General features: G+C 38.4%; 1 protein-coding gene across 3 annotated transcripts in view; it reads left to right on the top strand.

Annotated features, from left to right (window-relative positions):
* The window catches only part of NUDT14 (nudix hydrolase 14), a 53,307-nt gene that overhangs the window by 6,205 nt on the left and 24,594 nt on the right, over positions 1-22,508 (top strand). Inside the window, exons 1-2 of one of the 3 annotated variants that reach the window (XM_021402434.1) lie at positions 6,834-6,975; positions 19,906-19,949. In XM_021402434.1, coding sequence (XP_021258109.1) covers positions 19,933-19,949 — 17 coding nt within the window. In that variant the 5' untranslated portion in view covers positions 6,834-6,975; positions 19,906-19,932. Of the gene's footprint in view, positions 1-6,833; positions 6,976-7,966; positions 7,986-19,905; positions 19,950-22,508 lie in introns of those variants that run through there. The other 2 variants (XM_021402435.1, XM_021402432.1) reach the window with 2 other exon arrangements.

Raw genomic sequence — 22,508 nt, 5'->3', positions numbered from 1 at the left:
ACTTATGACAACAAATGTCACTTACTGGGAAGAATAAGGTTGTGTTGTGCATCTTCTTTATCATCTTTGCATTGGGCTGAAATGTGTCTACACTTAGTTAAGTGAACGTTAAAATAGACTAGAGTAGTTCATTTGGAAGGAACCTCCAAAGATCATGAAGTCCAACTGCTGTGAGATTAATATATTATTTAATGCCATCACTAGCTGCACATCTTGGTTGATTGGGAAATATTTATGAGGTTGAGACTAAGTATTAGGAGGAAATGTGTGTGTTGTAGTTACCTTAAACCAGTACTTTTCAGGTTCTCGTACACTGTTCTGTGAGGGCTGTTGGACTACTTGCAGGTAATCCATCAGCCAGCTAGGAGAAGCAGACCAATTAGCAGAAGGTTTTAATGTGTTACCGAATGTCTACGGCTTCCCTGGAAGATGCTTCCAGGTCTGGAGATGAAGAGGCTGCAAACCATTGCCTTTGACAGCACTACTCCAGTAGCCTCGTCTGTGAGGGCTTGTCTACACAAGACTTTCCTGATTGACTCCAAGTCTCATTCTACAACAAAGAGTCTGGTGCTGTTTACGTTAAACCACTTTCAAAGTACCATTGCACTTTGAATTCATACCCTACCTTAATCCATGCTAACTTTCCTGTGCATGCCCTAAGGGAGCAGTAAACTCAACGGAATGACTTTGTCCACACAGGGGTTTAATGGAGTTTAACTAGCAGAATTCAAGTTCATCAAGGTACTTACTTCAGATGTGTTTTCTTGATGTCCTGGTATAGACAAGCCATAAGAATGAAAGTGGTTTAGTTCCATGTGATGGAACCATGTTATAAAACCCATCATCGAGATTTTATTATGTTGTTGGGTTTTTTGTTTTGTTTTGTTTTTCTGTTTTTTTACTGGAGTGAAAAGTAGGCTTTTTTGACTCATTTGGTACTGTCTCCTTTGTAGTAATTGCAGTTAGATCTGAGAAATAAAATAGTGTTCGTGTACTTCAACAACGAAATGCTGTATTTGTTTTTCAGTTTGGATCAAAATACATATGTTTGCTTAAATAGCAGATACTTCTTTTTCCCAGCACAAAAAATCTGTCATCTGAATCATTACTTCAGCTATGACATTATGTGTATTCTGTATGTTTTAAGCAGATGAACGCTGTAACATTTTGAGTGTTTACAGCAAATCTGACTATTATGGAAATGAGACCTTCTCTGTCAGTGGGAATATTCTCTAAAATGTCAAGTTTTGATGGTCTGTATGGGATGAAAATATGCCTTTTGATATTCCTGAAAATACAAGTGCATTTTCAATAACTATTTTACCTCAACTCCTGCTGTATTTAAAACACATTTGCATCTTCATCTATAACTTACAGAAGGTCAGCTCCTGTGCTTTGAAAACTCTACTGCAAGCTCACGCTGCACAAATATGCTTTACGCAGCAGGCGTATGAAGTTCGCTGCGTCTCTGCCTTGCACTGGGATTCCTTGTTCTTCGTAATAAGTTTTTGCATCTCAGAACTCAGCTTCTCAGTGCTGTCCCCCAGACATCGATCAAAGGCTTGTTAGCCCAGTAATGCTAAAGTTTACTGAAGTTTAAACAAAGTAAAGCTCCGTTTTTCTTAGTGGTCAGCTCATGTCATACTAAAGCCACGATCGCTGTTCAAAACAGCATTAATTATTTGTTTCACGTCGTGGTTGCTGTGTCAAAATCCTTTAAATACCACATGGAGCTGAGAGGGAATCTTAGGGCCTGTGACAGAGCAGCTGGTCTGGACATGGGCTGATGCCCCGGTTGACAGGTTGTTGGATTAGAAAGAATATCAAAGGCAGTGAGCAAGATTAGGGATAAGTGAACATCTGACAGCAGTTTGCAGCAGGGGAGAACAGATGATAAACAATGGGAGCGGGGTGCGTGGGGGGGGAGAGGTGAGAAGGCCATGGGAAAAGTGTGGCGGCAATCACTGAAGCTCCAGGTTGCTGAGCCTCATGAATGGGACAGGAAATGGGATTTGCTAGGACAGATGTGCTGAGTGGTGATGAATACATTATAGGGAAATGAGGCTAAACTCCTGGAGGTGAGGGATGTGCTTTCTCTGAAAATACAAAATATGGGAAAAGAAAAATTTACCCTCCTGGAGAAGTAATCATGGATACTGGAAAACTAATGCGGAAAGCGTAACGCTTGTGATAATTTTAATTAAGTGGTGATTGTGTAGAGTGACAAGCTCTAGGTTGTGTACTGCTGGCATAACAATGCTACAGCAATACTATATGTATAGTATTGCAAGGATTTATTTTAAACCTAAAATTGCCGAAATGATTGAGTAGCTTGAGCGATAGGACAGCCTGAACAGAAGCTCTGAGTGCATAACGCTGAGACTCATATTCTCTATCTGGCATGCATTATACAGCACTCGCATAACATATGTTTGATCCTGCCACCATTAAAAGAGATGTGCTGGGGATCTTGTGAGGTCCTTCCAGCCCTACGTTTTTCTAATTTTGTAAATTGTTGCATACTTGAAGGAAATTATACATAACAGTTACTGCTGCTCAGAATATTGCTTCTGTACTTCACAAACTTCTTTGTTTTCAGGTCTTGCTGGATCTTTTTCCTATATTTATGATACAATTATCTCAGAAAGCCAACAGAGACTTTCTGTGTGTTTACTGATAGGGCTCTGAGCCAGTTCACAGACTTAAAATTTCTCCAGTGTTTTTTGTTTTGTTTTTGATTTCAATTTTTAAGGAAACCTCACTGAAAAAAAGCATCTCATGTTAGCGGTTTCACAGTGTGTTACTTTAGCAGGGGGAGAGGCAAAAAAGTATGGTTGTTGATGTTCATCTCTGACATGAAAGAGGTTATTTCATGATGCATTCTTGTTCAGAAAAGGGAATGTGAGCTTGCCAAAATAGAGTAGAAACACAAATTGTGAGAGCCAGCAACTGTAAAACATAAAGCTCAGTGTTGTAAGGACAAGAGGTGACTTAGCTTTTATGACAGTGCCCACCATCTGCCTTCCTGACCTCAGGTCTCTCCCATGTGCTGCCTCTGTCCTAAAGATGAGGATGTATGTGTCTGGCCTCCTTCAGTCCCTGCTTGCTCATAAGCCATGTGTACTGTAACTGTAACTTAATTTTTAAAAGAACAGGGATCCATAACTAGAATCAGGGATGAGTAGTTGTGTCCTGAGTCCTGACTTAATTAAAGTAGAAATGCCCCATACTGCATTTTGACCACAGAGGTGTCACTCAAGTGCAGCAATTGCGGTATCAGTAGAGTGCTGGAGTTCTTGGGTTCAGAAGTTCCCCCAGATCAGTGATCAACAAAGATTATACTTGAAGGGGCCTTAATAATGAAGAAATAAAATGGTGGTAGCGCGGCAAAGCATAGATCAACACAGAATGCTCTACCGATTCTGGCTGGCATAAATACTCTCCTAATGCTTCTGTTTTCTACTAAACTCTGATTTCTACATTTGCATGGAACTATCAGCAAAGAACTTGGCCATTTGTTAGAAGCACTTCCCATTTTTAAAGAGTGGTTGAAGATAATTTTCCGTTGGCTTGCGCAGTTCTTTATTTAAATCTCTTTAGTTTTAAGCTGTTCCAGCACTCTGTCATTATGAAGCTTTCAGACATACTGAGCTGAAATGCAGAGCAGCATATAAATCACTAATCAATTCAGTTAATCACTAATTAATTCAGTTAATTGAATGCTAGTTGTATTTGTCTTTTAAGCAACAGGTACATTTCTCTGTACCAGCGCTCCCTTCAGGATAGGTGAGAGTTTAGTAAGAGATGTTTTGGAGTTGCTTCTTGAATCTTTCTGCGCATTACTTCTTTTCCAAAGGAAGGACAAGAAGGAGGTGGCTGCTGCTATTGGAATCGCATTTCAGCGGGGTCTTTCACAACTGGAAGGTAAAAGTGAAATGAAGAAAACAGCAGAACCTGGAGCTAGTTGCATCTGTCACTTTGAACTCACGTTGGGGGGTGGGGTTGGGGAGAAAGGAGAGGATGAAAAGCCCTGAGGATCTTTGTGAGGAGGGTCTGTGAGAAAGTCTTAGGAGAAAAATCTAAAGATTGTTACTAAGCCTTGGCTTCTGTTAGCCCCCTGCTGCTGTTCTTCATCAAGTTATTTTAATGGCTTTCAAAGCAAGTGAGTGGAAAATGGTTTCTCTGGAACTTTAAGGAGCCTGAGCTGAAAACTGTCAGTGCTTTATAAGTAAAACACATCAAAGATTGATGGAAGAATTGCTTGTTAAACACATTGAAGATTTTAATTAAAAAAAATGGGAGATATCATAAAAGAGACATCAAATCATCATAACTACCTAAAGGTGAAAGTTTAATGGCTTGTCATCTGCTCAGGAACCTGCGTTAAGTATCTCTTTCATAGCTTTTGTGACCCTCTGTGTGTGTGCATGTGTGCAAAATTGCCATGGTTGGTTTTTTTTAAAATAGTTCTTTTTTTCCTTGTGTGGAGGAAAAGCACACGAAAAAGAAATGCAAGTGGTGGTTGCTGTGCTTTCTAGTTTTCATTTCCCTGTGTATAGGGATATCTTCTGGTATTTTCAATATCTAGTGCTTCAAATCCTTCTGTCTTTCTGAGATGTTTTCTTTGTGCTGCAGTATATAAAATACGTTGTATGTGTTCACTGTGTGAAAAGTACATTTGCGTATCACATGGGAATTGCAAAGTGCCTCTTCTGGAGCCGTCCTCTCACCTGCTTCTCCTTTCCCCACGTTCCTTTCCCTCCACACAGTGGAGTCCTTTCAGTCAGTAAGCGGTGTGGTTTTTAGAGCTGTACAGATTTTCTGCTGTACGAGAGGAAAAGAAGTGAGTGCATATAGAAAGCATAAGACACAACAGCCCCACTCCAACTTGGAGCATTACAGTTTTGAGGCAGAGCCTTATTCTGGTGTGTCATGTTGCATATGATCAAGGCGTGCATTTAGTAAGCAAAACAAACAATGGTTTTAAAATACTAGAGAAGCCGCTCAGCAAGTTGATAGAGCACACAATGCGTTATTTACAAGTCCATCTTAAAACTTCAGTTTTAATTCATAAGTTCTGGAGTTAAAACGGCTGCATCTATCCATAATTTGGACATTAGATCAGATTCTTAATGAGAAAAATAGTTTTTCCCAAGAGCTTGATATGTGATTATTGCAATCACTTTATTTTCTGTATAAAATGGTTGGAAGTAGAGTGTATCATCATCAACATTATTTGAGTGAGTCCATAAGATTTTCATGATGTACAAGATCTTTTTAAATTAGAAATAGGAATATTGTCTATGCAATCAACTGCATAAAATTTGATAATGTTATTATTTTAGTGATTCAATGATTTTTTTTTTCATTTTAGCTGCTGTTTTAGTTTGCCGTAATAGTTACTGTTATTAGTAAAGTTGAAATGTACTTAACACCATGTTGTGCTGCTTCATGTTGTACACTGTAAAGAGTTCCAGGCTGTGAAAGGCTGGGTACTGAGAACCTTAGTATGTGCTTTTATCAACTTTTGAAAATCTGACCTTGTTGAATACAACGGTGTATTTTTGCTTCTTACATTGATGAGGCCAGGTCTCTAGTTTAGGCAAAGTGTAAAGCAATTTGTCTAATATTCTGTTTACCTAGAAAGTAAGGTGTAGTGATTGTAGTGAGGCCACCAGCTCATTTCTCCTGCAAGACTTGTGCTGCTCTTTCAAATGGCATTTCACAGCAGTGCAGCATGTACAGCATAAAACTTGATCAGTAACTCGTCTGCTTTGTACCACTCCATTCAGTTAAAGAATAACATGAGAGCACTGGCTTTCCATTCACTGTAACCAGTCAGTAATCATTGGTACAGAACTGACTGCTGTAGTACTTTTCAGGATAGTTCCTCCAGAAGCCTGATTGCTTCCGTAAATAGATCCTTGCTGAGGGTGGGTGGCTGACCCATCAGCCTGGAGAACACTGTTTCTTTTTATCCTTCTTATCTCATTGCTTTCTCTTTGATCTGTGTGGAGCTTCACAGCTCTCACATGAACCACCGGAAGATATGAGCCTCCCTGGAGCGCTACGATACCCTCTGTGGAGAAGGATTAATTTGTAAAAGTAATAATATGAATGCTGAGAATCTAGTGTAAGGATTATGTTAGGAGGTGGGGAGTAGAGGTTTAATCACCTCCTGAAAACAAGCAATCAGGGAAGCTTTTTCACTAAATGAAATAATTCAAAAGAGCAACAGATAAATGGCAGTTGGCAATGTGTCTTTCATCCACTCTGCCTCTGGATTCTCCTCTAGCCCTTGTGACAGATCAGTGGGCTGATGAACTGTGCCTAACAGCTCGTTGTGCCTTGGGCGGGGGATTGCCACAGTGGTACGTTTTGTATGTTCTTTCAGTCCTAGGAATGCACCTTGCTCTTGCAATGGAAGATTTGCAATTGTCTGCAGTGTTTGTGGAACCTAATTCTTCATTCTCAGTCCAGCCCTGCTAAATCTATGGAGCGAATCTGTGAACTTCATTCTTTGTCTGAGAATTTAGTTACTCCTTTACACACATCTGACTTTTGGGTAAGGAGCTTGCAGTGTCTTGGTATTCTGTTGAAGGAGCCAGCAGCAAATAGATTTATAAAGCTTTTGGTATTCAGAAGTACTGAGCAGACATGCTAAAAATGCCTAGACCTTGCCTATAAAAACACCTGCAGTAAGTGGTAACCTTGAGTTCCAATGGGAATAGAGTGTGTCAGAGGCGTCCCTTCCTACCTCTACTTCTCCATGGAGACACCACGGTGCTGCACCTGGCTTTGTTCCCAACTTTGTTGGAACTTAAGCTCTCCCAAGTGCTAACCTTGGTTAATCTTGTTAATGCTGGTTCTTTGTTGGCACGTTCCAGATTGGTGTGTGATGCAAGGTGTACAGTTCATTGAGCTATATTGTTCCTGCACTGATTTGACTTCTGCATCAGAAATATTTTGTCCTTCGTAAGTTATAAATAAATGGATTTCTAAATTACTTTTAAAAATCATACTTACCTGATATACATTATTGCTTTACAGATGCATTTGTAAAACCAAGTAACTTTGAAGTTATGTACAATTAATTTTCTGCCTTTTTAAGAAAATCTAATTTTAATGATACAACAGTCTAATATATGCACAGGCTTTTTCTTATCAGTACTCTGCTTCAGGTGACATAGTCAGTAGTTTTAATTTGGTTTTGAAATTACAGTGACATTTATCTAGTGTGTGGGTTTTAATGTAGCTTTATTAGCAGTCTGGAAATGCAGTAGTCTAGAGCTGCAGTGGAAGAGGGCTAGGTTCTTTTTCTGCTGGCTCCTGGTCAGCCAGAGAAGATTTTAATCAGATCATGTATAAGTTGCAGTAGAATTTGTTAGAATGACTAAAGAGGTAATGAGAAATATTAGACAATTGATGGTGGTGGTTAATGTTTGGCTGAAATACCAGTGGTAACGTACACTGTGGTTTTATAGGGTTGTCAGTGTTGTTTTCCTTGAGTGGCACAGCAAAATTAATGATGAAAGGACACTTTCCTTCCTCTTCTGGATGAGGGTCATGACCTAGGGTAGCAAAGAAGAAATTACACTTGTAGGCGTAGTAGTTGCCTTGGGACTGATGATTTTAAGATTCATTTTCTCCTTCCACTGACTGCACTTGTTTGCTTCTCCCCTCACTGTGCCTGCAGAGAGGGGGTGAGAAGCCGAAATCCTGGCAGTCAGTGGCATGAATGTCTCCTTTGGGATCGGGTATTCTACATTGGTTGTCCTCAGCAGTCCTGAATTCCATGGGATTGCTCTACCTGTAAGCAGTCAGGGGAATTGCGAGTTACAGAAATGTGATGGGTGCACAATATGAGTAGAGTAAGGGCTTCAAGAATACGAAGCGAGATGTCACGCTACATAGACTTGCAATGAATACTGTGTATTAAATGTTACACTGTTCTGAAACAACTACTGCAGACATAACCGACCCAGGTAGGTTATACTGAGTGCAGACTGTTTTTCTCTGACTGTCATTGATTATCACTACTCTGATATTTCACAGTTAGGCCCCTTATCTTGGTAACTGCGGCCAAAATGTCAGCTGCCAGTGGGCCAGAAAAGATGAAAACAGGGGTTTCCTGGAGATGTTTTTCATTCTTTTGGTCTCTTTAAAAATTTAAAACAAAGGTGTTTTTATTTTCTTTTCCATTTTCTTTTCTATTTCTTTATAGTTAGTTACATCTCAGTAAAGTTGAGTAGTTCGGAAAACGTACCAAGTTATACAAATAAGGAACAGTCTGGAAAAAGAAATGAAATACAGAGCACGTAGGAGTTCTCAGCAGCTCTGCACTTGGGTGTTTCCCTGGCTGTTAGGCTCTGGGCTGGAGCCAGCAGCTGTGTCTCCTGTAGCACCAGTCTGTAAGCACCTGACGGCTTGTGGTGATGAGCTGGAGGTTTGTATGGTTTTCAGTCTGAATGCTGCTCTGAATCCAGAAAGACTTTTGATGAAACTTAACATTCTCCTTTTGTGATTTAAAAAAAAAAAAAAAAAAAAAAAGGTGGTCATTTTGATTATTTTCCATTTTTAAACTGTCTAGTTCAAAATCTGAAGTATGCTATTTTCCTTAACACTGAATTAATTTTGAAAAATTGAATCTCTGTTTCTTACCTCCTAGATTGTTTGGGGAATTTTATTTTTAATTTCCCTTAACGTTCACTGGATGTGTGAGGTCTACAGCAACCTAATCAAATATTAAGATTCCTTCTCCTCAGGGATGTGCTTTTTAATGTTAGAAGCACTTTTGCTTGTTCTGACACAGGATTGAGGAGATGAAGCATTACCAATTTCTGATCGTGGTATACCCAGGACAGTTGTGTCAGTTGCTTCTAGCATTGGATTCTCTTCTAAGACACATTTATTAATCCCGCTGAACTTCATAAAGTCTTGTATGTCCATCTTTATTTGCAGATCAGGACTGAAGAACTTGAGAGGCACAATCACGGTTCTGCTTGTCCCATGTGGCACGGACCTTGGTGCAGTGGCAGCAGGCCTGGCAGTGGAGAAGCATTTTATGTCTAGGTGCTTTATCCAGCTTCCACCTGCAGTGTGGCTCAGTGTGTGGCTGCAGAATTATTTGTGCTGTTTGCAGGCCAGGAGACCATGCAGGAAGCAGGGAAAGGGAGGGTGGTCCTATTTTGATGGAAGTGCTGACCTAGGTCAGACTGGGCCAAAGAAATCGTCGTGGTTTACATTTCCTGAGTTTTTCCTTTTGTCTCTTTGTTAGGGAATTTGCAAAAATAAATAAATAAAATCAGACAACTGCCTTTAAAAACAAAAACAACAATAACATAAAAGATAGGGAAAAGATTCTAAAGATACGAGTTGAATTTGTTTGCTGTGGATACAATGGGCTGTGTGAGATGTACGTTAGATTTGTTTCAGAGTACAGTACTTCTTTACCAGAAAAATACTTAGGTGCCACATCAGCTAAATTAAAAACTCGCAAATGACGTTGTCGCATCGATTCTGGGGAAGCTATTTCTTAGCTATGCCCAGTCAGAGTTTCAGGTGTCACATTTTAGTGTGTAACTTCGTGAGAAGGCGGTGTTAGCGAATGTGGAAAGCTGTGTGTTCCTCTTATGTCCGCAAAATAAGAAAGCGTGCTACAGACTTCTAAGGGAAGACACAGTTTAATGAGTGGAAAAATTCAAGGAGCCAACATTCAACGGTATTGTAGGAATTTAGGTAAAAGAGCACTGGAATATTCACCTACAGCTTGTTTTTGAAATCTACCTGTTAGCAATTGGTTCTTTACAACAGAATTTATTGGAATCAACTCGATAGTAGAAAAAGCCCGTCTGTATCGCAAGCTATAACATTACTGCCAGCTCAGTATATAATTTCAAATGATGTTAGTGACCATTGTGCATATCATGTTTCCTAATGCAAGCGCCATATCCTTACTCTTTGTAGTACAGATTTCAGTATGCTACTACATATTTGACTTTGAATAAAGCATGTATAATATGTATATGCGAGCTCTCTTAATAGTAATGTATTTTAAAGACAAAAGAAAACAAGGACAGAAAGGAGATTTGACTTAATGTATTCATATAAGCTTAATTCTCATGTTTTATAAATTTCATTTGAAGGTAGGTGATCTTACTGATAGCTGAATGCCAAACTAAACTGCAACAATTCCATTGTTGAAAAGTACACACAAAAAACAAACTGTGACCTGAAAAGTAAACTTCCAGAGGATTATATGAGAAAGTTTACTTACACATCAAGTATCTTAGTTGTAATTGTTCTGGCAGTTGATGTACATAAAACGAACAAAGTGGCTTGGCCCAGTATTGCATTAACAGTTGAATAAATTAGTGTGTTCTCCATTGTTTATTTTACCTCCTAAAGTGTGAAAAAATTGCACCTTTGAACAGCAAACTCTATGGCCATAACCATCTGTTTGCAGTTTTATTACAAACTCCTACCAGAATAACCCTCACTTTGAAGAGAAAATCGATATGGGTTGTAAAAATTGTAGTCTATGACCTTAGGTTTCACGTCTCTTTAGGTAACCCTGGTGTGGTCTCTACTGGTGTATATTATCATTTTTTCAAGTAACTTTGTCTTCCAGCTAATTTCAGATAAGAAATCACACTCCTGCCTCAAAGAATTTGCTGTTGCACAGAGCTGAGCACCTTTATCACTCAAGATCCTCATACATGAAATGAGCGCAGTGGTGACCACAGCAGCCTTGCCCTGCTCTGCCCTGCCCACAAGTGCCGTGTCAGCTGGAGCTGGCACGGTGCTCTGTAGTGAGTAGGTTGATTTGTCCCTATGAATTTTACTAGTCTTAATCTTACTTACGGAATTGTTAATTTAGTCCGTTAGAGCCAATTAACAACAATGATTTTGTACTTTACACGCAGCGTTTATTTTTAATGTGTTTGAAAAGTCATCCGGTTGTATATTTTTGCATGCACATTCCACAAAGGCACAATTGACAAAAACAGCCATTTCTAACTGAGGCACTGGAATGCTGGTAAGTTTAAAAACTGCAAAATACCATTATTAGTAATCATGATGCTTTAAAAATAAACATTCAGAATAGTTTAGGAATGAAATCTTATAGCCTTTGTTTAAAAAACAAACACTCCCTCCCCCCCCCCCCTTTCCTCTTGAGCTTAAACAGTGGCTTGTTTAAAAAACAGTAAAATTCCATAACACTTCAACTCTTTTGAAGTAGTTCTTCAACATCAGCAAGTAATTCTGCAAATTGCTTTTGAAGATGAGGCTTCATTTACTCCAGCATGTGCAGTCTGATGGAGTGGATTAGTGGGTGTGAACTGAAATAGTAATTTAGGCTTTTTTTGTGTGGATGTATCTTTCTCTCCAACAGTTCTTATCAGATACATCTCTATATTCTTGCAATAATTTTGAAGAGGCCAAGTCTATTCTGTTTAATAGTCATTGGTGAAAACTTGGTGTGTATATAATGGCATTTACCTTCATGCCAGTTACTAAAATGCATTTTTTTCATTGTTTTTTTTTGTTGCAGAGCCCATTTATTTAGATCACAATCCAGAACCAACTTGCAGCATGGTTGCACATTTGCGAGGGGTAGGGTAGGAGTAGGGAAGAGATGTGCAACTGGGGTAGAAAAAGAGGCAGCCTGAGTTTAGATTAAGTTAGACTACAGTTAAGAAACTGTACCCTCAGACTGACTTTAATAGAAACACATCACATTTAAATTAGTTATGTAATGTGGTAGCCAAGCATAAAACGGTTTGCTGGTGCTGATCCATACCTTCAAAAGGAAAAGAGAGCCAGGCACTCAACTGATGCAGATTAGAATGATTTTATTGATCACTTTTTTTTTTTAAGTTGCATGTTTTTATGCCAGCTGAAAGTGCTCCTGTTCTTCTTGAAAGATATTTAATACTTTTATAAAATTTGTCAGTATTTGCCCACGAGGTTGTGGACGCCCCTTCTCTGAAGGCATTCAAGGCCAGGCTGGATGAGGCTGTGAGCAACCTGGTCTAGAGGGAGGCGTCCCTGCCTGTAGCAGGGGGTTGGAACTGGATGATCTTAAAGATCCCTTCCAACCCAAACCATTCTAGGATTGTGTAAAAAGATGACAGCTATCTCCCTGCTTCTCACAAATCAAACCTTTGAAGTAGACAAGAAAAAAACCCTACAGCTGTCATGTCATTACTTCAAACAGATTTTATATGCAAAATAGTTTGATCAAGATGTTTTATTAACATGAAAACGTTGAATATGAATTATCTGTGAATCTTTGACTGTTTGTTTACACCATTTTTTTGTTAATGAATACGACATTTCAGCACAGCGCAGCAGCTCCCTAGCTCCTATAAACAAAAAAAAGATGCTAAGCACCCCCCCTAATTTACTAATCTAATAAAAATACTCAACAGGAAGCAACAAAACTTCTAAAGCATGTGGAACAGCTATTTGATTTTATTCTTATTTGGAAAACTGCACAGGTACAAACCTGCTTCAGCTGTTTTTCCCCGTATAATTCCTGCTCATCAAATAGGTTTCACAGTATCATGTTGATGAGTAATGCTGTATTTCTTTAAAATAATCCCCAACTCTGGGGCACGGGGATTTTCTGGCATCAAAGCTAACATGTTTGTTTGTCTGTTTAGATAGCTTTTCTGTGTTTGGCATAGCATTGAGAATACTGTGAAAAATATTCAGACAGTGCAAGGTAATTTCATCACTAATTGATTGGAAAGTGAAAATGTAAAGTATTCAGTCTTGAGTGTGGCCCGGAAGTACATTTGATGTGGGCACATCATTATTGACAGTGGAAATGTTATGCATTGATTATATATAGCAAAGTGTTGTAGCATTACTAATTCAGCTAACAAGAAATGGTCTATACTAGGTTATAAATCCTCACAGATTTCCACTGAATATTACTACAGGTGTGACATCAGATTCCATTAAGCTGAAAAAAGAAATGTAACAAATTTCAAGTGATAGGAGCACTTCTGTACTGAGGGAAGAAAGGAAGGAAAAGGTTAATGTGCAAAAGGCTAAGGGCTTCAGTTGTAGCATCCAGTGTCTCCTGTCTTGCTAGGTTTACCGCAGGGGAGGTCCACTTTGTGTACTCCAAGAACTGTGACTGATAGAGAAGCAACAGTTGATGCACATCTTCAGGGCATCATTTGCCATTATAGGAATGTCTATTTTATAAACCAGGAAGTACTGAATTACTGGGTTACTGTTATTATAGATGTACCTCTTGGCAGATTTTATTGATCGTAAAAAGGTGAATTTGAGTGAAAAGCATTAAGCAAAGAGTAGCAAGAGGCTGCAGGAACTGCCTGAGTTGGTACAGATTTTTGTCTGTCTTCCGGAATCAGTTACTTGATTCCTAAGGCATGCTTTTCATGTGGATTAACCTGAAAAGAGCCAGCTAATAAGGTGATGAGTTTGGCGTTCTCTTGCCAGGCAAGTAAAAACCTCAACAAGGAAATGTATAGTGAATTTCCAGATAGGTAGAGGCAACGTTGTGCACACCAGTACCAAATTGTATAAATAAATTTATAGAAGATAAGTTGGATTCCAGGAGTTGATTCTAGTTGAATAAGGAAAGTGTGCAATAGAAAATAATTTTGAAAAATGGGTTTAATGAGAAAAATATACTTCTGAGAATATTTTTCTGAGAAGACAGCAAAATCTTATTATTCCTGTAGGGAGTTTGACTGCACTGAGACATGTAAATGATTAAACAGGGGCTGCACACTTGCTTGGCACTGCTGACTCTGGCTTAAGACCATTATTTGCCAACTAATTTTCTTATCTGTTTTTCTTTACCTATAGAGTAACTTTTATTGCTTAAAGAATAGTCATAACCCTTGGATTAAGGACATTCACTGTTCTTGTGTCTTAGAACAGTGAAAATGGAGTAAGTGGAGTAGTGGAGAGTTATTTTTATGTTATAATTACATCAATTTCAGATGTTTTATTTTTGTCACGAACATGAAACTTTCATTTCTTGGGTAACCACTTTAAACCCACTCCAACTGGTAGAAGCTAGGGGATCATTACTGTTGTTTGTCATTTTACCCCTCGTAACATCTCCATATCTATACCGTGTATATTATGTTTCTGCCTTTCTTCCTTAACTGCCTCTGTTTGTTTACACCAACTTGGTCCAGGCTCTATCTGAATTGTAAGATCATTCAATAGAACTGTTCCCATTACGTATTTTTAATGCCTATCACAATAGGTCGCCAAACGTCTTGTCGTCTCTCCTGTAATGTAAACAATAAGAAGTTAATCATTGTCAAGGACAGATATGGTTTTTTTTTCCCTCTTTTTAGTGGCATTTGTGAAGTTTGATTATTTTGGACATAAATCTGCTGCATTTTAGATGATCTGCTTGCTTAGACTGCTATTAGTTTCCTTAGAAGTCTAATGTAAGGAAGTCTAATAAGGTATTAGCCCTTTACTGAGGTGACTTTGGTGATACTGTACAGTTCTTGGAAACTTTGACTTTGTCCAAGCAGCAGCTTTCTCTGGATAAACATATGAGATGCTCCTGGCCAACGTTTTCAATTCAGTAGCTGTTTAAGTTATCAAATACTTTAAAGAAGGCAGATAAAAGAGGAGCTTTAAGTAGAGCCTGGGCAAGTATATTTTCTGCTCCAGTCACACGTTGTCCATGCAGAGCTCGTTACAAGAAGGCTGGCTGTCATTTTAATAAGTGCAATTCTAGCATAAATTTCTTTTTTTTTTAAGCCTCCCAACAGAGGCACTGCAGGGAATATGTTACTGTGAACCTGCATGGTGAGGAGTTGTTTTAGACACCTTCATCTTAACCACTGTGTAGCAGTTATTCCCTACTGTTAAAGAAAGCATTTAAAGAGATTTTTGGAGTGTTCTTGCACCTGTTATAGTGGCAAGTTTTCAGTTTACTCTTAGGAATAGAACTTCAATAAAAGCAAGGCCAGGAAGTATAAACCTTAAATTAGAATGTTTTAAAATCTATGTATAATGCAGTTTGAATCTGGGTGTTTCCAGATTCAATTCCAGAAACCATCAGTTAATCATTTTATACACAGAGCAAGGAAGGCAGACTCTTCTGAGCAGCTGCTGGCCTTACGCTGCTTCCTTGAGTGGAGCCAGTTCAGCACCCAGATAGGCCTTGGCCCTTCTCTTCAGGAAGCCAGCTATGACAGAGTGCTTCTCTGCTATGGGAAGCAGTGAACAATTGTTTCATATCCACCATCTTCATATCATTTGTGATTTTGAAGACTTCTGCTTTGTCAGCGGATTGCATTCTTTGACAGGAGCACAGTGATCCTTGGGGAAAATCCAACATTTGTCTCTCGCGTGCGGAGCACGCCCTATATCACTGCAAGATCAGAGCCAGTGAATATTTCATCATTTGCTACCATAGCGTAGCATGTCTTTATTCTGCTCTTTATGGGCTAGGCTGGGCTAAGTCTTCAATGAATTCCTTTAGTAAGCAAAGGTGATGCTCTGTGTTTGGTAACCTGACAATGTGATCGCATCATTCAGACATATGGCATAAAGCAGTGGACATAAGGCAGAGCACAGCTGTACCCCTTGTGCAGTGAGTCTCCAGGCATTTTAGCCAGAGACAGTGTAGGTGGGTAAAAAGACTGGTATTCCGATCAGAGGCTGCAGACAAGCCCAACATGTCTGTCATAGATGGTGTGAATAAACTCCTGTCTGTAAGTATGTCAATGAGCAGGTGCAGGAAGAATCTTCATTTCCTGGAGAATGTGGAGATCAGGCATGGGTGGCATCATGAACAGCTCTCTGCTGGTAGGGGTCGCATCTGCTGAACTTACATCCACTGTCAACACTTAACCTAGCAGAGAGCACTTGGCAGTGCATGCTTGTCCTGGAATCACTTGAGCCAAAAGGGATCGAGTTCTCTGTATGTTGACTGGGACACTTGTAGTATAGTGTTGTGATTCTAAGTTGTCAATGGCATGATCAAGTCAAGCTTGTGACAAACTATTGTGCATTCAATTCATTGCTATTCCTGCTTGCTTTTCTGGGTTGGAAAAGGAGAGAGGGACTGCGTTTAATTTGGATGCCTTTTGGAGGAATTGTCTTCTGACATCTTTCAAGTATCTTTTGTCAAAGGTCTGAAAGAGTGTTCTGGGGAAGCATTGTGGTATGCTTTCTCTACTCTTAAACTTTCCTTTCAGTGTCAAGGGTGGTGTACCAGGCAAGATGGACATCTCATCCGACCTGAAATGGCTTTCTTATGCAATTTGTTCTTATGTAAGTAATCTGGCTTCTGAGTAACCTGAAACGAAGTTGTCTAATATGCTGCCTCTCCTGGAATACAGCTTCATTAATTTACACATACTGTATGCACTAGTTCAGCACTGCAACAATCCAGAACCTGATCACTGAGCACAGAACTGGAATGTGATTACTCTGTAGTTGATCTGGTAAATCTTTAATTATGTGTTATGCAGTACTGTTGAGAATATCAAAACTGCTATTCCAAACAAACAAAAACTAATATAAACTACTGTTGACATATCTTTGTAAAACTGAAAAGATGCGTTTCCTATTTGAAAAATAACGGTAAAATCTGTTTTAAATGTAAAGTACTAAGTGTCAATGTTAAGATCTCACAGGGATCTATTATGCTTATTTTTCACACTTCATTGAGAGATACTTAGATTGTTCCTTAGCAGACACTGGAGAACGGACTACTTATGATAATACAGATACACATGTATTAAAATGAACAACGTTAAGTGTTTGAGAGGGCCTTTACATTTCACAAAGACGCTGCTGTTTCCTGGGAGTATGTTGATCACTTGCACCTTTTAGTTCTTTGCAGTTATCTGTGATTGGGATGATAAGAGAGTGCTGTCAAAGGCAGAAGACAGGATTTACAGAATGGGACAATATAATTTAACAAGTAGTCATGGGTACCCAATTTTTGAAAGCATGAATCTTGATCAGTTCTGCAAATAAAATTTTTGTCTTACAGGTAAAATAGAGATATTACATAGAGCTTCACATAGGTGGTTAGAAACTGGTTAGAATTAATGTTCTGTAAAGTATGTAAAGCAGCATAAGAATCATTGGTAACTGTTTACATGCTATTAATAATTAGCAACCTTCATACTAGTCTGTTAGGAACGAACCACACATTGGGTACAATAGAAACTCAACTCCATACGGTTGGGTTCAAATTACATTTGAGTTGGACAATAGGGTGTGAATGGTGCTCATTTGAGTTTCTGCCATTGTAAACAATGAGATGTTGGAATGTTTCATTTGTTTATTGATTTCTTTATTTGGACAGGTGCAGGTTGATCATATAAAATATTTTTTTATTCAAATGTAGGCAGACAACAGCTTAATAACATTGTCCAGTCAGAGTGTATCATCATAACCAGCTTCTTGAATGGACAGATTGAAATTAATTTAGCCTGTGGCTGGTTTTGAATTTGAGTCTTAAACTAACTAAATTATATTCTAGTGAAAGTTCCTTATGCGCTGTCCAACTGCTTAGAAACTAGAAGAAATAGAGCTATCTTATATGATTCTGATTCGTTTCTGTTTTTACGTACTAAGTTTTTCTTTTTTGTTAAAAACTACATGCACATCTATGAGGTAGATTCTGCTAATGTTAATGGGTCTCACCTGTGAGAAGAGGGTATTCAGATCTGATGGATCCCATCTGGTTAAGGCTCATTCTCCAGGGTTTAATTTTCCTCAGCCATGTGAACCCCTTCCTAAGTACTCCAAAGCGATCAGATTCTATAATTCACAAAATGATGGCAAGAGGAAAAAGCCAGGAGGATTGTTGTTGGGATATACCATAGGAAGTGGTATAACAGGACTAGGAGCATAAATTAATCTAGGACAGCTTTGATGCAGGCATGTCTGTCTTCTCCATCAGCTGGACATCCATATTTTTGTCAAGGCAGGGAGAAACTACAAAGAGAATGGATGGGCGTACATCTTACCATTGGTGGCGGCAGAAGGTTGAAGCTAGTGAACTGATAGGAAGGTACATACAGAAGGCGTTATCTCTAGTTCACAGTTTCTCAAATCACTCATGTCAAACAGCAAATTGCACTGCATTCTGCAAGCAAGACAAAATACAACACATTCATCATACATATAGAAATAAATCTACAAGAGGATTGAGCAGAACTTATGCATGTAATGCCTTAAGTTATCACACAGCACTGGCCTCTGCTTTTGAGTAACAAATATGTGTTGTGTCATAGTCTTTTCAAGGTTGTCCTTCTGTCTGTCACCAGGTGGAACAGATTGGATTTACTCAGCCTGATGGCCAAGGGTTTTAGTATTTCAGTTCAGACTGAGAATTTGCTGTCCTTATTTCTCTTTCAACATTGTTGCATTTAAGCAATGGCATGGCTTCTTTTCTGATGCATACATTTGATTCCTGTCAGTGCTACAGAAGTTATGCGCAGGCACTGATGGAAGAGTAGACTAGAGTTTCTCTTGAAGTGGACAACTGTTTATAATTAGAGCTGTGGGAATGAAGGAAAACCCAGCTAGCAAGCAAACCGTCACTCTTCCAAAAAGCTTGGTAAACTCATAAAGCTCAGGAGCTTAATCTCTGAACCAGAGTGCTTGTTATCTAATCCCCACCAGCTGTTGTGTACTTGGTAGTCATGACATCTGTAATAGAGCTGAAGGGCCTGTCTATATTGGTTGGCACCTTTACCCACCAACTGAACTTGTTTCTTCCTTCGTTGCTTGCATTTACCTGCTTTAAATCATTAACCAGTTGCTTAGGGCTTGATCATCTGTTTAAGCATACGTTATAACAGAGAGCTTGTGCTGCTCTTCACATGAAGCGTACATATTTTAGGTTTGTATGTCTTCAGCTGGTCTGGTTTTTGCCTTGCTAATACAAAAAAAAAAAGGTATCAACTGAATGAATTTCCTTGGGTCCCATTCTGATTCCATAATACCAACTTAAAGCTGACTTAGGATGGAAGTCTTTTGAGTTGTACAGCTGAAAAATATTGCCACAAATCTAATAGACTTACAGTAGGTACTGGATTATATACATGTCTCTGTTAACTAGTATGTATGGACTGATGTAGGTTATTACAGAACACAGAATATGTGTGCAGACAAGAGTGTACGTGGTCACTGTGGAAAAGTGATTGCTTTCAGGAGTTGGTTTCAGCTGTGTTGTGGTAGGTGTCATTCACTTTAAGACAGCAGAAGACAAGATGACTTGCAAGTGGTAAACAGTGGCATGGAAGCTACCTGAGAATCACTTTTTGTAGGATATAAGGTCGGAGGAATAATGCTGCAAACATGTTCCACAGTTGTATCAAAGGCAAAATTAGTTTTTATTTTGGTTTTGCCAGTGTATGTCATAATGATGGAAATCAGAACCCAACGTATGAAACATCAGTTAGGTGAGCTTCAACCTTCTTAGCTTGGATCCCAAATTAGTTCAGTTGGAGGTAAGTGCTGACCTGTCCTGAAAAGATAACTCCACTTCTGCACAGGTACCACGGAAGGACTTAGATCTATGGGTTATTTTACTGGTTGAAACTTAGTTGTATATAGCTTCGTAGTACTTGATGATTAGACTGGGGGTTTGGAGTTGACAATGTTGCCAGAGTTGGGCCCAAAGACTGAGTTGTACATTAGCAGTCAGCGTAGTATTGTGGATTTAAGCTTTAGAACACCGTAAGGAAGTTCTCAGCATCTGTAATACTTACTGTCAAAATCCAGAATAATGATCTCATCAATAAAATGAGCTCTCCTGAGTTTTTAAAAACATACCTGTTAAAATTTTGCTCAATTTCATTATAATCAGTTTTCACTTGGAATTAATTTTACTGACGCATTTATTTTTTTTTTTTCCCTCAGAATGGCACTAAGAAGTTTTGGGACTTTATGAGGACACATGACAGGTAACAGATGGAATAACGTTACTTCCTTTTGTCTTTGAGATGTATTTCACGTTGTATTTTCTTCCACTGATCAAATCTTAATATTTTGAATTTCCTGCAGCTTCCTATCCAGTTCTCCCTTCTTGTGTAATGCAGATGCTTCTTCACTGCTTTAAACAGAATTAGTAGAAATTTTAAAATCTTCTCATGGTTTGTTATGTCTTTCACTATGATTTATCTGTGCCTGACTTGTCAGATATTAGTTTTGGCATGTGATGTATTGCATGTGATGTAATAATGGTATAGAAGATGGAATTAAAAGCTTGAATTGTATGAAATTCTCTTCTTTGAATGTGAAAATATCGACTGAGGGAGGGACTCTGCCCCCATATACTTAACCACGTTATTCATGCGGATAGATGATATAGACTCGAGTATGTGAGCATATTCCCTCACCCGTGAAATTACAAGCCCAAGCATTGTACTAATGTAAAGGCTGTTAAAAAACAATCTTAAGTTATGGTCATAGTGTTTAATTTTGTCACTCGTGATTACTTGGAATGAGACATAGATTCTGTTTCATCTTTAATCATGTCCTAGTATTGTGCTAACGTTTTTATTGTCACCGTCTCCATCGCTGCCATATGAATGATGTTTCGAGCAAAGCACAGAAGCTTTGCAAATATTTGAAACTTTTCAGACCATTCATTCTGTACAACAAAATGCTCTTCTAAGCACACAGAAAGAAATAGATGACCTCTGGCTTTATTCTGTCTTTCTTATTTCTCCTCTTAAGAAAGGAAAGTAATTAACTTCTGACTTTAAAGATCAGTTTGTGCAAAATAATAACAAATACGGTATATATGAAACAGAACCAGTCTCAGACTTATTTAATAATAAAATGTTTGACCTTTTAAATTGTATAAATATATGGTCAATTCACTGAAAATTCAAGTATTGGAAAATAGAAAAATAAAAAGCAAAAATAACAGCTTTTCCCTGGAAACATCTTTTCTGAGTTTATTCATGTAAAAATGTAGCAAAGCTCTTACTGCAAAATTAGCTGAAACAATCAGAGTCATCTTGAGAAATGTATTCTTCTTGTGTATGAAGTTAGTAAGTAAAATCATTTGTATTTTCTGAATTTTTTCTGTCAGAACCCTCTAAATTCTTACAGTGAATGTATTTTGTGTGTAGGTTCTTGAGGTGGATATTCACATCACTTTGGTGATACTGACACTTTCTGTCAGTATAAAGATTATGAACATAAGGCTTCTAGGATGTCTGTAAAAATATTAAATGGATGAAAATTAAAAAAAAGCCGGTACCACTTGAGGTTAAGAACAGAAAAGAGAGTGATATTTCATTACTAAACTTTACACTTGCTTTTGGAATTTGCCTGGAAGACTGTTCTGTCTTTGCACTTTGTCTATCCATATGGGCATGTGCTGGGATTTATGATCACAGATACAAAGGCTGAAATGATAATTGATTGCTGGAAATTTAATCTGTGCCTTGTACTTTCAAGCAAGTGAATCCAGCTTCAAGTCACAGCGCTGAGAAGGGCATGACTTCCAGAAAAATAATTTGTCATTACTTTTGTTTTAACTTATCGCTGTGTGATAATGTGTGAGTATACGCAACTAACTGAGCAGGGTAAATATTAAAGGATTGTTTTTCCATGAACTTCTTGAGAACGGTATTTCTGAAGGACTTTTGTGAACATTTCTAAAATAGTTGAGTACATAACTGTATAAAAAGGCTACAGACACATGTCACGCCAGTCATCTCTGGCCACATAACATTTGTTAGCTTCAGATGTACAACAGCTGCCATCCAAACTTATTAGTGATTACTGTTGAAGTGCAGAATGCCTAATGCTCTTTCACAAGTAAATTCATGGCAACTTCTGAAATCAAAGGTAATAATGTGAACTGTATTTTACTGTATCTTTGTAAGGTAGCTGTGATGGTAGTTGTAGGGAAAAGTCATTTCTATATCCTGAAGTGTGTAGGGGAATATATACTTAGGGGGCCCTTACAGGTTCAAGGGTCTTAATGAAGGATAAGATAGTGAAGAAGAGGAGGAGTTTCCATGACACATATGCTGTGTCTACAAATTCCTAGTGCATAAAGTTAGGAAATGATGGTCTCATTCAGAGAGATTGTAGGAGTTTCCCATAATTAAGACACTTTTTTTCAAAAGTCCTTTTTTTTTTCTGAAAATGCTGTAATACCATTAAATACTCCATTAAAAAAAAAAAAAAGCCTGTTTCTCTAAATGGAACCAATTGGAATGCTAGATCTGTAAAATATACATATAAGGGCATTATAAATTTACGTACAATTGATATATGCTGTATGACAGTAAACTGAGAGCTTGTGCACTGGGTTCCTCTGGGACCTCAGTGTTTTTTCTTGTTTTGGATGAGGTCAGTGTAAGCCAATATTCAGTAGATTTTTATCAGAATATGTATTTGATCCGGGAAAATGTTTAGCAAGAGAGTTGAAGTTATTTCCGTACAAATCTATCCTTTCCAACTGTTCAGATGAACAGCTGATTAAATTTTACAGAGACAAA

The sequence above is a fragment of the Numida meleagris genome, chromosome 6 (genome assembly GCF_002078875.1).
Source record: "Numida meleagris isolate 19003 breed g44 Domestic line chromosome 6, NumMel1.0, whole genome shotgun sequence".
NCBI classification, from domain to species: domain Eukaryota; kingdom Metazoa; phylum Chordata; class Aves; order Galliformes; family Numididae; genus Numida; species Numida meleagris.
This window is presented reverse-complemented; position numbering and strand designations above follow the sequence as displayed.